Below are 16,655 nucleotides of genomic sequence, written 5' to 3' on the forward strand. Positions count from 1 at the left end.
TCTCAATGAACTATTTGTCTTTGTTAAATGCATTTGGCATATTAAAATTCATCCATACACTGACATCTGTGTAATGATTTTAAAAAACAATTAGAAACAGAAAAAACAAGCGTATGGAAAGTGATGCATTTACTGTAAGAGCAGTGTGCCTAAAATGGATAAAGTCTGGAACTATAAACATTTTTTCTTGTATTTATTAAAATAAAAACATTAGATTCATGGCCTCACAAGGCTTACTGAACAAAGAAGACTTTTATGGCATTCAAGTTAACTTTTATTTTTTTGGTAAAGTGTAAGTCTCTGTATTGTGCAGAAGCAGAGGAACACAACAATTTGATGGCAATGCATGAACACAATTTAGAATCAAATATACACTCCCTGCCTTTTTAAGTTAAACCAACATATGTATAAACAAATATTCTCCACATTTATACTAGATACTATTTCTAGTAGTGAGTTGTTATTCATATTATTTCATTTTTCATTATCTAATTTAAATCAGCCATTGGAAACGTTAAAGACACCCCAGTGGATGAAGTCAGGCAATCGTGATCTCATTCAGTTGATTATGTTCCCTTAAAAGAGGAGCACAACTGTGATACATGTCACTATGACGATACTGGTTCTGTTGGACTGCTTTAATCTCAAACATGTGACCCAGCAAGACAGTCAGTATGTCTCAAAAACACAGTCTGCAGAGTGTTTTAACCACAGCAAATGTTCTGTACACTGCCATATATACTGTATGTATAAATATAATTATTTATATATATTTACATTAACCTGAAAAACAAGACGGACATCAGCTTTAATGTGTTCCATATCCAAGCTGAGTCAATCTGGGAATTAACCAGGGAGGTTCCGACAGATGACAGAGATGCGACGCTGCCGAAGAACTTTCTGTCCATTGAACACAGACTCTTCATCTTTCAGGATCTCATGAGTGAAATTATAGCGGGCCTGGTCTCTGTAAACATATCAAGAGAAGAGAAGAAAAATATTACTGCACTGTTTCAAGATAGCACACCATGTCTACAGTAGGCCTACCTATGACATTTTCACACAAAAATTCAGACAGTCCTAAAACAGGAACAGAATTCTTCATAGTCAACCTCAGTATGTAGAGTGAGCGTTGGGGCAACAGAAGGTCCAGCCATTCGTTACTGTCATTTTCTTTCACCAGGCGCATGATGCTGTCTGACAGAAGACTCAAGCCAGCAATAGTGTTGCCACAAAACTGGAAAAGAGAACATCAAAATAATAAAAGTTTTTATCCACAGGTTATGGTGCTGGGTAATACTGTCCGTCATTTTTGATGTCTAGAAATTATGCTTAAGAATTGACTTTCCCAAAACTACTGTCCGCACTCCACATGCACAGAAAGAAAAGAGAAACCCACCTTGACGCTGTCGATGTGAGGTTTGATGTAACCAGATTTGTCCAGGTCCAGAACGTGCACAGGTCCGAGGAGATGACTGCCCTCAGGAAACGCTACAGACCGGACACGAGTCAAGACCTCCTCACACGGTGCCCCCCACTTGACACGCTCAGTCTCTCGGTACCCATGAATAGCCTAGATATGGATAAGTGAACAGAGCACAATTAAAGTCAAAGGTCAACACTGTCATTCAGGTGACAAATATACAGTAAGTGCCTTGAGAAACAATACTGTGCACCAGTTCTTTCAATGTAGTATTTTGACAGCCTGCCCTTTGTGAACAATTATTTTCTTCCAAACTATAAGGTCAAAACAGAGTTAGTGAAATGATTTTCAAAAATAAACTCACAGCCTGTGGAGGAAAAAAAAACCTAACCAAGAATGTCGCTTATATAAATAGAGATAGTTAGAATTTATGGTAACACTTTACTTGAATAGGTATTCACAGGATTGACATAAAACTGTCATAACCATGACATAACAGCTGTCATAAACATCAATGAATACTTATGACAGCTGTCGTTAAGTGTCATTCGGTAAGTTATGTCACTTTTGATGCAAAGTTGACATTATTTGAGATCTCCTTGTTATGAGAACTTGACATCATTTTTAAAGTTTGGCAATTAGGTCTGCTATGACAGTTTAAATTGTCTTTATGTCAAGTTGTCAGAACAAAAACATCTCAATGTCAACTTTGCATTAAAAGTGACATAACTTACCGAATGACACTTAACGACAGCTGTCATAAGTATTCATTGATGTTTATGACAGCTGTTATGTCATGGTTATGACAGTGTTATGTCTATCTTATGAATACCTATTCAAGTGTTACCGAATTTATTTTATATTATATATCAATATATTTATCTTTTTTTTTTTTTTTATCAATTGTGGCTTACCTCGGTTTAGTTTGAAATTGTTCTGACTACCTAACCAGGACACAATGAAAAACAGGTTTTTGTCTTGTGGTCCGTTACAGTCATACCCTAAGCATTACCAATAGGGCAGGCATGGGCAAACTATTCCACAAAGAGCCCTGTGGCTGCAGACTTAATTAATTATGAATCACAGGTGTGCGTTTTGAGTTTGACACTGAAACTCCACGTGCAGCTGTGTGATATGTAAACATAAGAGACATTAGTGCAGACAGGTGACTGACTTACGTCGTCCCAGTGGTCGAACTCGTACCGTTTCCTCTTCAAACCTGGCTCCAGCTCTTGCAGCAGAGCTCGCTCCTCCTCCTCGGTGATGAAGGCCGTCCTCACCTCCACCTGAGAGCCGAGTCTCCGCACCAACTCCCGGCTGGAGCCCGAGATCAGCGCCGCCTCGTCTCGCAGGGGTGAGGAGAGGCCGCTGCTGCTCGCACAGGAGCTCAGACGACGCGGGCGACTTGTGTGAACGGGCGGTGTGTGGACTCGTTTCAACACGAACAGCAACAGTCTCATCCTCTTGTTTAAAATAATATCAGTCAAATTCGCTACACTGTTTTATTTATCTTTATCTGCGTTTTGGTCCTGCTCGCAGAAGTCAAACGCGTACGAGAGACGCCATGTTAGGAAACGCAATGCATTGTGGGGGGTGTAGTTTTTGAGCCATACAGATTCGTGCCTAGATTTTTGTTGTAGTGTGAATGAGAAGAAAAGGCATTTGAAACTTTTTTTTGGCTAATGGGTCCACGAGAAGAAAAGGCATGTGAAACTTTTATGGCTAATGGGTCCACGTCTTTTTCCTGTATGTTGCATAGCTAACTTCTCTCATTCATCATCCTTATGTAGAAATTAGGTTTTGGTCTCTCTTCAGTAGTAGCCTACTAGCTAGGCTATATTTCCAACACAATTGGCAGGGTTGCATTATCGTGTTAAGTGCCCTGGTTTACTCTTGTTAACTTTCAAGAAAGATAGAGCCTGATTCTGTGGGCTAAAACAGCGGACATGCTGGTGATATGATGATGATCCTGAAGAGAGGACAACGGACAGTCAATAGTTGTTTGTTCTATTATAGTTGTTCATCAACTTTGCATCATGTGTTTGTACACTGTGTTATGTTACAGGCCAGCAGTAATTAGCCACAAGTTCAAGCCCTCTGTTCCGTTGGGATATGGAGTCAACAGTGGACGCAGATCATGCAGTTCTTCACCGTGGACACTGGAGGGCAGTGAACACCGATGACTGCAAAAACCCTCAGGTCAGTTGATCAGTCCACCTGAGTCAAAGTGTCAGGACTTTCAAACTCAATCATTCAGAGTGAAAGAGGTGTAGGCTATATCATTTGTTTACTGTTAATTGCTTAAATGCATGGGGACAAAAAACAAGAAACCTCGCAAAAGTCTTATTCACTGCAAAGCATGTCTGAGGAATGAATTAAATATTAAGAGTCTTCTATTAGTGTATTAGTCTATATGTATTTTATCTAGTCATTGTGAATCACATCATGATGTGATTCATTTAATGGTTCAAAACTGCAGACATAATCAGACACAAGAGAGAAATGCATAGAAAAATGTTATTCATTGTTATCATTACTAATATTGTTGCAGATATATCATACTATAATATAATAATATACAACAGAAATAGACACAGTTAAACAATGAAAATAATGAAAATACAAAACAATATTCTTGTCCATTTCTCATAAAACGGAAGAATGGTTGGGAGGATTGAGAAAGACATGGAATGTGAAAAAAGAAAAGAAAAAGGAGAGGAGTATACTGAGAGCGGATAAAGTGGTGACTTCATTTTCACCAGAGATTCCCCCAGAAAAAAAAAATGGTTGGCCTACTTACCACTAAGGACAGGTTACCACCCTCCTGCTCCCTCTTTGGCTTTCTTTCTGGGTGAACCCTTTTTCTTTTTCTTTTTAGTAAAGTGTTGGTACACATAGAAAGAGAGGCATGTCTTTTTGGCATCACAAGAAATCTGTGAATCTTAAACTGGGGTTTAAATGCTGTGTCTGACGGATGAAAAGGGTAACCGTTGGGTAACGATAAACAGATGGGGAAAGCTGATTTTGCATTTGCAGAGCCAGCTGTGTTCCCCTACTTGAAACTAGGTGAATAATTCTAGATGTTTAAAAATGCATTGTGCATATTACAGCAGGCCGAAAACTTCTTTTTTGTGTAGTTCACTGCAGACTATCCACCATCTTCTCAGACACTTAGATACATTTAGCTTTTGTTACACATAAACATGAACCTCAACACATATACATTCAAACACACCCATACGAGGATTATTAGTGCCTTCTTCTATGAGTCTGCTGTTGGTCTCGGTCAGTGAGCATCCACAATAAAACTAACTCTCACACTCCCCCTCCTCCGACACACACACACATACACACACAACTGATGTGATGCCCATTTCATTGTTGGATACCATGGTGCTGCCCCCAGCATTACATTCATCCAGCCATGATGAGTGTTTTGGGCTCATATTCTAATTCCCAGTTGGTGCGCTCATTTAAAGCTTCTATGATTCACTGCATTATCATCGGTCAGCTTGTCCTGGAGGCATCATTATGCCTTCTGTTGAATCATGCAATTAAACTGGAAGTCACCAGAAAAACACTTGGCAGTGGTCCATTTGGAAGGAACATATGTGGAACCTGTCTGCCATTGTAGTGCAGAGATGAGCAGCATACAGTGAGAATATGGTAGGATAAGATTTTTACACATCATGGAAAATAACTGCTATTTGACAAGAGTGGTTAGCCTATTGTTGTGGACTACTTTGATCGGATAAGTGCAAATACCTTAAAGGGATAGTTCAACATTTTGGCAAATTGGCCCATTGCCATAATTGCTATAGTCATAGCAGTAGGTTCGTTACCTTTAATTGTAGGTGTAAGCTATTTTTAGTACAGCGGAGCGCAGCAGCTGGCTGCTCAGAGCTACGCTATGGAGGCTAACGGAATTTCTTGGTTTCCCTCATTAAACTCATCAAATAGAAAATCCCAAAAGTCCACAGCGCTTTTGTAGACAAGTTGTGACCTGCACAACCACCACGCTATGAGATAATGACGGAACGATACGAAACGGAGCCGTTTTCGAGGTAAATTCATACAAAACCGCTGATGCGCGTTGCGTTCAGGGACAGTTTTTCAGCAAGCAGTCTCCGTATTTACCCTGTATTTACCTCGAAAACGGCTCCGTTTCGTATCGTTCCGTCATTATCTCATAGCGTGGTGGTTGTGCAGGTCACAACTTGTCTACAAAAGCGCTGTGGAGTTTTGGGATGTTGAATTTGATGAGTTTAATGAGGGAAACCAAGAAATTCCGTTAGCCTCCATAGCGTCTGAGCAGCCAGCTGCTGCGCTCCGCCGTACTGAAAATAGCTTACACCTACAATTAAAGGTAATGAACCTACTGCTATGACTATAGCGATTATGGCAATGGGCCAATTTGCCAAAATGTTGAACTATCCCTTTAACACTGGGGCACAGAGAAAATAATTAGTTTTAACAAAAAAGGATAATGGTTTATTTGTAATACTAAGGGAATGGGTGTGAAAGAAATTTAGGTTAAGCTCACACAATGAGGTAGAACAACCGTAGGACACAGACACACACACACATGCACACAGACAGGGGAGAGACCTATGAGAACAGGCAGGGAACTCCCCGCCTATTGTTGTCTATGTAGGTCTGCATACCTGTCTCTGTGTTCTGTCCTCTCCACCAGCCTGTACTGTATGTTAGCTTCCAATGAACCCGACACTCTACAGAGAAGCTAAAGCCACCACTGGAGAATCTCCCTTTCTTGCCACTCACTCACCCACCTACTCCTCCAGCAGAGCAGCTTGTCAGCTCTGTTGTGTTGATTTTTGATTTCAGCCCCTTGAATCAGGTTTTGGAACATTGACATGAACATATGGCTCGCGCCCCATGCTCCACATCCCCTTGTTCTGCCCATGGTCATGAATTGGCTACTCTGTCAGCTCTTCACTGTATGTGTATGTGCTTTATTGATTCACAATATGATCCACTTATCCTTTAAAGCCTGTGTCAGGTGTGGTATATTGTTTTTCTCCCCCCACAGAACCATCTAGCCTGCATCTTAGTGAAACCTTCCTTAAATGTTGTATAGGCTACCCCAGCAGCTGACCTGATTTTCTATGGCTAGACTTGAATATTCACCTTCCTTTCTTTTTATGCTGTTCATGTAAAGACGTATGTTTTTGCAATGGCAACATTGCATCTTTGACCCAGACTTTATTTTTGCCATTAGCTGGTGTTTGGCTATCAACCACAGTCAGCAGCTTTGTTGTGTGTATGTGCAGACCAGTCTTGCAGAGGTTCACATGCAAGTCTACATTGGGTCTGTGGAGGACCGAGTTCAGCAGGGGCGGAGTGCTCTACATGCATCCAGCCATTGAATTATTCAGCCTTATGAATCATTGAGTCACGAAACTCCTTTTTAGGTCCTTGCCTCAGAGCTCCAGCCTCATCGCTACCCACTATTTGAACATCTGACAGAGAAAGAAAAACAACAGAGAACAATCTTGACACTTTTAAACTCTAGAGATGGAATGAATAGTTTTCCAGCATGTTAGAAACCTGCAGTGGAGGCCATGCTCCCACCATATTTAAACATTTATGTTCATTTACACAACATGCATGTAGATGTATCCAAGTCTAACATACATACCGGTATATGTAAGCATATTGGGTTGCAGCAAATAATCCTCCTCAGTCTAGTTAGACTCATTAATTTTATGCTGTCCTCCACTTTCAGTAAAGTTTGACAACTTTCTGCATCATAGCTGCGCTGAATCATGACCTTAATTTTAGAGGCTGTGGCTGGCATCACTGTCGACGTCCTCACTGATTTCAGCATCTGAACAGAATGTTTACCAGGAAGGAATTACACATTGCTCCAGAAATATGCCAATAGTCTACATATTTCATGTTTTCATCAGAATGCAATAGCATTGTTACAAGGTTGTATTGTATACAACTGTTGTATTATGAAGACATCACAGAGGGTAAGACAATGTCATCATATCATGGCAGCCGATGCAAACAGTATCTCATAAAGACATACACTGCTGTAGGACAAAGATAGCCTATCGTGATGCATTATTTTCTCAACCAAATACATGATGCGCAGACCGTGTTGATGATGTATCTGTGTCCCTTCTACAGAGACAGTGTATGTGTTCTTGTGAGGTAACAATGTTTTATGCATGGACGGCCTTGGAGCTGCTGCTCCTCGGTACTTCTTGTGTTGGCTGTGTGGAATAACAGGTTTGGACAGGAGGCTGCTGCTCCTCAAAGACTCCAGCTCTGAAGGGCAATAGATAATTTCACAGATCATCACACCCAAGTGTAAACACACACATTTGTGAACACACGCATACACAAGATGTAAGAGTATATAAAACTAGATGACAAATTCTCAAAAGCATGGACCAAATATTTCATGTGTAGGATTAATTTTGTTTTTTGTTACAGCTGAAATGAGACTGTAAACTGACAAAAGGTTCAATGGTGAGATAGGAGAACAGGTCTGGAGTTAAAACATTTTAATTAAATTAAGATTACGTCAACTCCCATAACTCAAGTCTGGTCTACCAACCCTCTAACAGCCCAGTTGAAGATTCTGTTGGCGCTCTCCGTGGTCCTGCATGACAGGACTTGTGTTTTCTTGTTATTGTAGTGGCGCTGTCCATGGTCCTGATGGTAGTGATGTTAGTAGCAGGCTTCATGCTTCTCTGATGTCAGTGTTATTCCTCATGATCACATCAGGAGTGGAAATGAATTACTGTGATTTTATTAGGGAGCTAATGTGGCATCAGTTCTGTTATTCGGACACATTCACTGCCATTATGATAAAGAACAGGCTGCAGTTTAAATCATACAGTACTCTATCTATCTATCTATCTATCTATCTATCTATCTATCTATCTATCTATCTATCTATCTATCTATCTATCTATCTATCTATCTATCTATAATTGTGCTCTTGGATGTCCTTGTAGTGGGGTCAGTCTCACTCTCACAGCCGGAAGCCTTGTTTAAGTGGACACAAAGAAAAACGATCCCTTTCTGACATATCGGATAGACGTTTAAGGTCGTGCTGTTATCGATTGGCGTCCGCACGTGCCAGGTTTCTCTCCGTATTCAATCTCTTGGAAGAGGTGAATTAATTCTCGCGGTCACCCTTAAGTCTGTATTTGTATGATCATTTCCCATTCACAGAGGCGACTATTTCTGGAGTCAATCAATTAGGTCACATAATAGATTAAGGGAATGTTGTGCTGACCTGTGATGTGGTCGCTTCTTCTCTGGCACTTAACATAACGGGGCACTAGTCGCTGCTTCCATCACGGTTGTTGTAGTCGGGAGTGACTCATGGCATTCATTGAATATGAAACCTTTTCCCATCTTTCTCCACTTTCATTCATTAACCTCAACTCTTCACGACCATTCTAAAGGTGGAAACAGAGTGACACTTGCATCATATTGGTTTGAAATCACTGGGGGCAAAGGAGTGATATCAAGGAATCATGGGCACAGCAAGGAGAAATACTGCAGTTATTATTATTATTTAAAAAAAATCTCTGCATTGTCCATCCACCTTGCCTTTGTTCCCCCTGTGTCACTGAAAGTCTTAGTTGTGCCTGTGCTTTAGCGCAAAGCATATGGTCGCACTGAACGGGCACCAGTGCTTTTGGTTGAGCGGCGAGAGAAGCCTCGAGGAGGAGGAGGAGGAGGAGAGGGGAGGAAGAGGAAGAGCAGAGGAGAGGGAGAGAGTCAGGGAAGAAGATCCTCGACTCGTTTTCGGGGAGGGAGGGGGACGGAGGAAGAGAGGGAGGGAGGAGAAAGCTCTCTTCGTCCATTAATTTCCAAATGTCTGTTGCTAAGAATAGCCTCCCCCCTCCACCTTCCCTAACAAACACACGCAGACTTGCGCGGGCACACTTTGACGCGCATTTACTCTACTCACGCGCTCGTGTGCGCGCAGTCATTGTCAGCTTGGGCTGCAGCTGTATCTTTGCATGAACTGCATGATGCCACAGCCCCCCCCCCCCCCACCCCTCTTCCCCGCTACACATACACACACGCGCGCGCCCAAGTAAGCTATAATAAGGATACTTATTGAGTCTTTTATGAAATACACAGTTACAGAGAGGTGGAGACAAATGAGTCACACAGGTAACAGATGTCACCCCATCCTCTACGCCAACAGCCTATTTTTACGCATTATCTTAAAGTGATTTGGAGTCGGGCGGTTCGAGAGGTCCAGGACAGCTGGGCAGGGCTGTAGCCCGAAGTTTCTTAAAAAATAAATAGGCGATAGACGGAGCCTCCATCCGTGACATACGTCTGGAAGTTGGACGAGCTGCGTGCGTCATGTGCTGCGGCTGCAGAACCGACCAAGCTCTCTCTCATTATACTTGACACAAGCTGAAAGACAGCGATTCCGCGCGCGCGGTGCAATTTATTGCATTCGCAGGCAGGGTCTAGCCTGAAATCCGAATAAATAGCTGGTCTCCTCCCTTTCATTTTCGTCTCCAGCGATCCATCTGTCCGTTCGTCCGTGTGTCCCTCTCCTCCTCCCCTTGGGGACGCTGGACGAAGAGAGAGGAGGCCGTGAGAAACGCGCTACCCTACTCCAATGAGAGAGAGAGAAAGGACGCGCTGCCAGGACATTTGGGCTTATCAGTGCAGACGAAGGTAGACTTTCTCGGGGCGGGGATGGTGAGGGACTTTCTCGGCACTGCTACACCTCGACCAGCCGAACCAAGACCATGAGAGGGTGTAAGACGGCGACGAAGCGGCCGTCATACCCTTGTCTTTGACGACGCGGTCTGTGTTCCCCTTGCTCAGTTTCTGGATGGCCGTGCAGGTGACGGACAGAAGATGATGGTTGCAACGAGAGAGGATGCTACTGAATTCGTCTGAGAAAATTATTTCATCCACAGAGCACGACAACAATGACACGGACTTTTCAAAGGAAAACGGTATATCTCCTTCTCCTTTCTACCCGAGAATGTGCATTCGGAAATTAGACTGATTAATTACAAATGCAACAATTTTCCTGGTCTCAGGGCTTGTCAGAGCGCACTGCTAGAACAATTGGAAGGTGGTGGGGGCCACATTATTGCCATACTGTACCAAACATTGCGGATGTTTTCAAATAAATAAATAATAGTAGCTTTTTGCCATTTTCAACCCCCTTTTAAGTCTTCGGAACGCCACTGTTTCCAAAATGCCAACTTGAACGTCACTTACGGCCGTGTGTATAGGCTGTTAATTACATTCAGATTCAATTTTCGACAATCTGATTTATTGAGGCCTGTGTGACATTAGAGGCGTTTACATTGTCATTACATTCTGTCATGACAGAAAGGGAATAAATCGTCTAGAAGGCTGAAAGAGGCTGGGGCGCGCTCGGATACAGGCATGAGCCATGGAGAACATGAAACATTCATGTTAACTCGCCACAGTCTCCCCATGATTTCATGTTGGGGGCGAATCCTGCTTTATACAGACATACGAACGGACTAAGACTGAGACACCCCACAGCACTACCCTACAGTGCAACCAGTCAGCCAGCCGACCACACATTTAATTTCCTCACACCCACAATTGGTCGTTGGCAGGGACGCACAGAGAAGGAGACAGTACATGGGCGTCCTCGTCTGCTAAAACCAAGAGCTGCATAACTGCTCGCCGGGTGCAGGTGTTTCAGCGTCAGCTTACAAGACAACCCGTTGTGCATATGAGACGTTCTGATCCAGATGGGATGTAATGTTGTGTGGCTGCACAGCTGAGCATTGGTCTCCTTCTCCGCTGCTTCGTGAAGATTGGCTTTCGGTGTCCAGAGAATGGCGCGGTTCGGAGACGAGGTACCGGCCAGGTATGGCGGAGGGCCCGGCGGAGGGGGCCCGGGCGGCCGCGGTGGTAGCAGGCAAGGAGGACCTCATGGACACGGTCACGGTCACGGCGGCCACGGCGGCCACGGGGCCCACGGGGGCCACGGGCATGGCCACGGTCCACCCGGTGCCCAGAGAATGTACAAGCAGTCTATGGCGCAGAGAGCCCGGACTATGGCCCTCTATAATCCCATCCCCGTGCGCCAGAACTGTTTCACTGTCAACCGCTCGCTGTTCATTTTCAGTGAGGATAACTTCGTGAGAAAATACGCCAAAAAGATCACCGAATGGCCATATCCTTTTCCTGGCATTGTACAGTGAGTAAAAAAAAAAAAAAAGCTGCTGTGTGCTCCATGCCCGAGGATCAGGTAGGCCCAATGTACAGACAGATGTTTGGCTGAATGGATCACATTTGTTAAGGCCCTATTAGTAGCATAATCTTCCATTGGATCCTAATGTCAAAGGTCTGAGATGCATCAACGCAAGCCCATGTGAGGTATAGGCTACATGAGGTGACAGGAAAAAACTGGACATGTAATTTATAGTTAATTAGGAGGGGGCGAGAACCAGCACTTCCCTCTTATAAGGCTGTTGGTCACCATCAATCACATTTGTGAGTAATTTCATGTCACAGTAGCATGGGACTTGCCAGATTTACGTTCCCTGTTGTTGACTGTGTGGTTTTGGTGGTTGAGGGGGTTCTAGGGGGCGCTGTTGGTTGCTGATGTCAGCATGTGCAGTTTAAGCCCAGCGCCTAGCGCGGGTACAGATAAACAGGAGGGAGAGGGGGAGGGGAGGAAAGGTGGGAGAGAGAGAGAAAGAGGGGGGGTGAGATGAAAATAAGCAGCTACAATTTGTGTGTGAGAGAGAGAAAGAGAGGGAGAGAGAGGGAGAAAGTAAGGAAACGTGATTATAAGTGCCCCTACACAGTATTTAATTCTCACATTTTGTGGCTTCTCCTCTTAATCATCCAATATGCAGGTGTCACTGAATGAATGTGCCGTCATTTCAACGTGTGTAGGTGTATGTGTGCAAGGGCGTGTGTGTGCACACCACAAGCACTGACAGTGTAAAATTCCAGCATTCCTCTGCATTTCCATCTTTCAGAAACCAGCACATATTGCACCACCCTGGGGAAGAGCAGTGGGTGATTTCAGTATTTTCATTTCCAGGATTTGAGTTTATTCACCCGAAAGCATGAAAAGGTGGAAGTAAGTTTCTATGCGAGTGTTAATGACAAGAGGGGAAATTGGAGTAATGATTGTATTGATCCATTCTGATGCTTGAGCCATGACATAACTACACAGACTAATTGGGCTCCTCTAGTGAAACGCAGGAGCTACTTACAGTGCTTCTGAATCATGTCTATTCATCATCTCAATGACAGCGTGTGTTAGTGAGAGATAGTGTGCAGGAAATCTGATATATAATCATAGATTTTTTCAAAAATATTCTACAGCCATGAAACATAAATAAGCATAGGGTATGACTTGTACTAGCCTTTAAAAGCCATATCAAGTCAGACCTGTGGTTTAAAAGTCATCAATAGTCAACAAACTTTCAATCAACTGATGGGATAGTGCACAAACTATCATATAGCTGGTGCGACATAGATTCAAGTATAATCCTCTTTTTTTCTCATAATATATATTTTTTGCATATTTGACTGATAGCTTTGTGGTGGTGGAGATGTATAATAAATGTAGGAAAGCTGGAAGAGAGGTATAATTGAACTGGTAGCCATTTAAATACTGGTTTTAACGATTTATCTGTAGGCTAATAGGAAATGAAGGGACTGAGAGCAAGGGACAGGCATGCAGTAAAAGTCCTTTGTCAGATACAAACTTGGGACATTGACATTATTCATGGGGATTAACATACCACTTTCCCCAATGTCTGTGTGACAAACAATTATAAACATAATCAGGAGATGTGCAGTGTGTGTGGTACTGTGCTGTGAAATGAATGAGCTGATAAAGGTTGCTCTTGATCAGATTCTTTGGTTGCACAACTGTATGTGTTAGTTAATCTCAAGGTTTCACGAGAGTGTTTCTCAAATGTTATTGAAACTTATATGGAACAGATGAGGCAGACACATTTTATGTAACATCTCTGCTCTGTTGAGTCTGGTTGGTTTCCTGGAAGCTGATGGTGGGTTTCTGTTGGTCTGGAAAGCAGTTCCTGAGGAGGTTTTATAGGCTACTATATCTCTACATACTGCAGTTTCATTTTAATTTTGAGAATTGAGATCTTAATATTTCTTTCTGGAACATTTGCATTATCTTTTAGTTTTACAGTCCACCAGAGGTATTTGACATAATATTTCATACAAGTACAATCAAATGCAATCCAACACAATAGCTCTGCAATAACCCCTTCTTTTTGTGAAGCTTATAATGTTCAATATTTGCTATTTTCTGAAGCTGTGTTGTGGTCTTGTTTATTGGATTGCAATGAATTGTAAGGTGTAGTACAATATTTTATCCCACCTCGTCCCTCTACAGACAATACAAGTCCGGCTTTCCATCTTAATAATAATAACATAATGTTCACCTTTGTAAAGTCTACATCCTGACCTCTTTAGCTCTTAATTTACCTGAAGAGCTAAAACTTGAGTTTGTTTATATGGCTTCACTTTGCATTAGGTGTTATAGTCATTTTGTAGTCATGATATCAATCAAAAGGTCATCTCAGGTAACTCCACTTCATGACCCAACTGCACCTCTGTGAATTGTGCCATGGCCACCAGTTAATGTGCTTCCACACAAGAGGCCCAAACCAAACCCAGCAAAAAAAAAAAAAAAGTGGTTACAAATGAACCAAATAGCTAATTGAGGATTGGTATTAAATTCCAATGATTTTATTATTCCCCATTAAGTTCCTTCACTTGTGTCTATTTTCTCTGGATAAACCAAGCAATATATAGCTACCATTACTGTCCCATTGCACTTAGTTACATCCTATTGCTAAAATACAACTAATCACCCTGCCAGTAGCTTATTCTCACCGACATGGAGCATTTGTGAAAATTACATTTGAACTAACATTCTTTTTCATTTGTCCATTTCATTCTCTTGTCTTGCCATTTGTCTATCTCTGCCCGTTAGCATTACAGTAAATATTATTGTGTAACATAATGAAGAAAAAAGCACATAAATATTAGTGGTGTGTGTAGTTCATTAAAACATCAAGGACTTGTGATTCATTCATTAGAACCTGCCACCAACAGGAGTGTGGATAGGTGCATGGTGTTTTGATGGACTGTTTCACTGAAGGAGAAATGCTTTTTGATTCACCAGATGTATGAGTCTCAATGGAATCACTATTCAGCAGAATTATGACCTGCAGCTTTATTTAGCTGTGAACTGACTCTGGACCCATGGGAGTACCGTATAAATAAAAATTTGCTCACATCCACATTTAGATAAAGTAGACAGATAGTTGGTTGTTTAATTAGAATTGGCACAACAGAGTTCAGGCCCATTTACTTGTTTGAAATGAGTGGTAGAGAAATAGTAGCTTGTAAATTAGTACCAGCATTTGCATTTATCACTGAATTTGACAAACATAATATTGATTTTTTAAAAGTTGATATTAAGGTTTTAAAATGAATGGTTACTTTAATTGTAATGACTGAGAACAGTAGGGTGTGGATTATGATGGTTGTTGTAGTAGACACAGTGCTTTGGAAATTCATGATGGATATGTGTAAACCATTAGGCTACAGGTCATTTCATCATTGGCACGCCTATTATTAAAAAAAGGTGACATTCAGGTATAACCACTCTAATGATTCAGTCAGAACTGAGTAGATATTTGTCCTACGATGGCATGATGATGAGCTCTGGTTACTGTACCTTTCCCCCGTTAAACATGTGTGGAGTTAGTTTAAATACTGTGACAATTGGCACCATTAGCTCCACTCCATTAGCATTGTAAGCACAGCTGTCCGTCTTGTAGAAGGCTAACCCAAAGCTGATTCATTTGCTGGTTAATTCTCGTGTTTATGAGCTAAGATAACAAACCAACAAATATCTGCTTATTTGTGCTAACATAAATAAGATGATAATACCAGTCTATTTGTTTCGTTTGTTGGTTTTAAAAAGGTGACAGGATGGCTATGCTAAGACTGTGGGGATTGACTATTGAATAATGGCCACTTGGATACAACAGTGCATTCATTTTATGTTTGTGACACGATTAACAACTTATGGAAATCCTTGCATGACTGGCTGAGCTCCAAATCCATAAATATACTTTTTTTTCCTTCTCAAATTCATCCAGTTAGGAGTCACCTTGAAGTACAAGCATATTGAACTTATAGTTAACAATACCATAACTATAAACAGCCCTCTATATTGTTCCCTTCATTGTGTAATGTGCTAAAAATGAATTTTCTCTGTTTGAATAATGTATAAGAAAGGTCAAAAGCACTTATATGGGGGAACTTTAAATACTTAAATGCCTGAACATAATTTTATCCTGGCTCCTTCCTTATTTCCATTTAATTGTAATTTAATGGCTCAATTTTCTGTGCTTGTACATGCCATATCTTATCTTATTTTTTATTTCAAAATTTCAATCCTATTTGTTCACCTTTTGTGGTTAGGAGAGAAGAATTTATCAACCATGCATACGTTTTTTTTCTTCTTTTCCCTCAGTCTAAGTGCTGTTGGATTCTCTGCACAGTGGTTATCTTCCCAATGAATTCTCCTTCATCTTCCTCGCTTCGGAAAGGAGATTATTTAACTGTTAGACCATAGTCATTGTGTGTGATCTGCGCCCTCCCTGGCTGTGGAACTACATACCCCTTCAAATATACCACACCACCATCTACTTTGCAAACTGGACTCTACTGTGTCCATCGCTGTCTTGAACGTGCAATGTGTCTCATAAAGTATGCCAGTGTCACCACAAATGTCTCTACTAATTTAACAAGACCGTGTGCGCTCTGACAGCAAAGTCATCGGCAAGAGCAGCCAACTAGAATTGAGTAATGCTAATCTTGGCATCTAGTTTCACAGGAGTCTAACTTGTCCTGTCAAAGGCAGTCACTGAGGCCATGTGGTGTTATGTGCAAGGACATGTACCCATATAGATAGCCTGGCTGTTCAGATTGATAACACTCAGTCTTTTGCTGAATAAAGTTTAGAAAAAAAGCAGCAATATTTCAGTGGAAAAATCTTCCTCCTTTAAAAATTTGTTAAAAATTCTATCCATAATATGTTAACATTTTCTAGGAAGTTCAGTATTTGAAATTTGAAATTAAGTTTCTTATTAATTATTAACTTGGTCACTACGATCATGGATTAATTATGAAAAAAATAGGTCCCTGCCCT

At 41.6% G+C, this 16,655-nt stretch overlaps 2 protein-coding genes across 21 annotated transcripts in view; one reads left to right on the forward strand and one right to left on the reverse strand.

The window, feature by feature from the left end:
• Positions 1 to 290: 290 nt before the first annotated feature.
• On the reverse strand, positions 291 to 2,998 carry alkbh7 (alkB homolog 7, RNA demethylase). Its single transcript, XM_085784515.1, has 4 exons — positions 2,602 to 2,998; positions 1,400 to 1,573; positions 1,113 to 1,237; positions 291 to 967 (listed from the first exon to the last, which is right to left on the reverse strand). Exons 1-4 carry the CDS (start codon positions 2,881 to 2,883, stop codon positions 847 to 849), a joined length of 702 nt encoding a protein of 233 aa, XP_085640641.1. The 5' UTR covers positions 2,884 to 2,998; the 3' UTR covers positions 291 to 846.
• An 8,026-nt stretch (positions 2,999 to 11,024) lies between these two features.
• The window catches only part of cacna1aa (calcium channel, voltage-dependent, P/Q type, alpha 1A subunit, a), an 80,075-nt gene continuing 74,444 nt past the window's right edge, over positions 11,025 to 16,655 (forward strand). For all 20 annotated transcript variants that reach the window (XM_085784526.1, XM_085784533.1, XM_085784516.1 and 17 more), the window contains exon 1: positions 11,025 to 11,608. In XM_085784526.1, the coding sequence (XP_085640652.1) occupies positions 11,269 to 11,608 (340 nt within the window). In that variant the 5' untranslated portion in view covers positions 11,025 to 11,268. The remainder of the gene's footprint in view (positions 11,609 to 16,655) is intronic.

This window comes from Trachurus japonicus, chromosome 8 (assembly GCF_045865225.1).
Source record: "Trachurus japonicus isolate A0001 chromosome 8, Traja_1.0".
Lineage (NCBI taxonomy): Eukaryota > Metazoa > Chordata > Actinopteri > Carangiformes > Carangidae > Trachurus > Trachurus japonicus.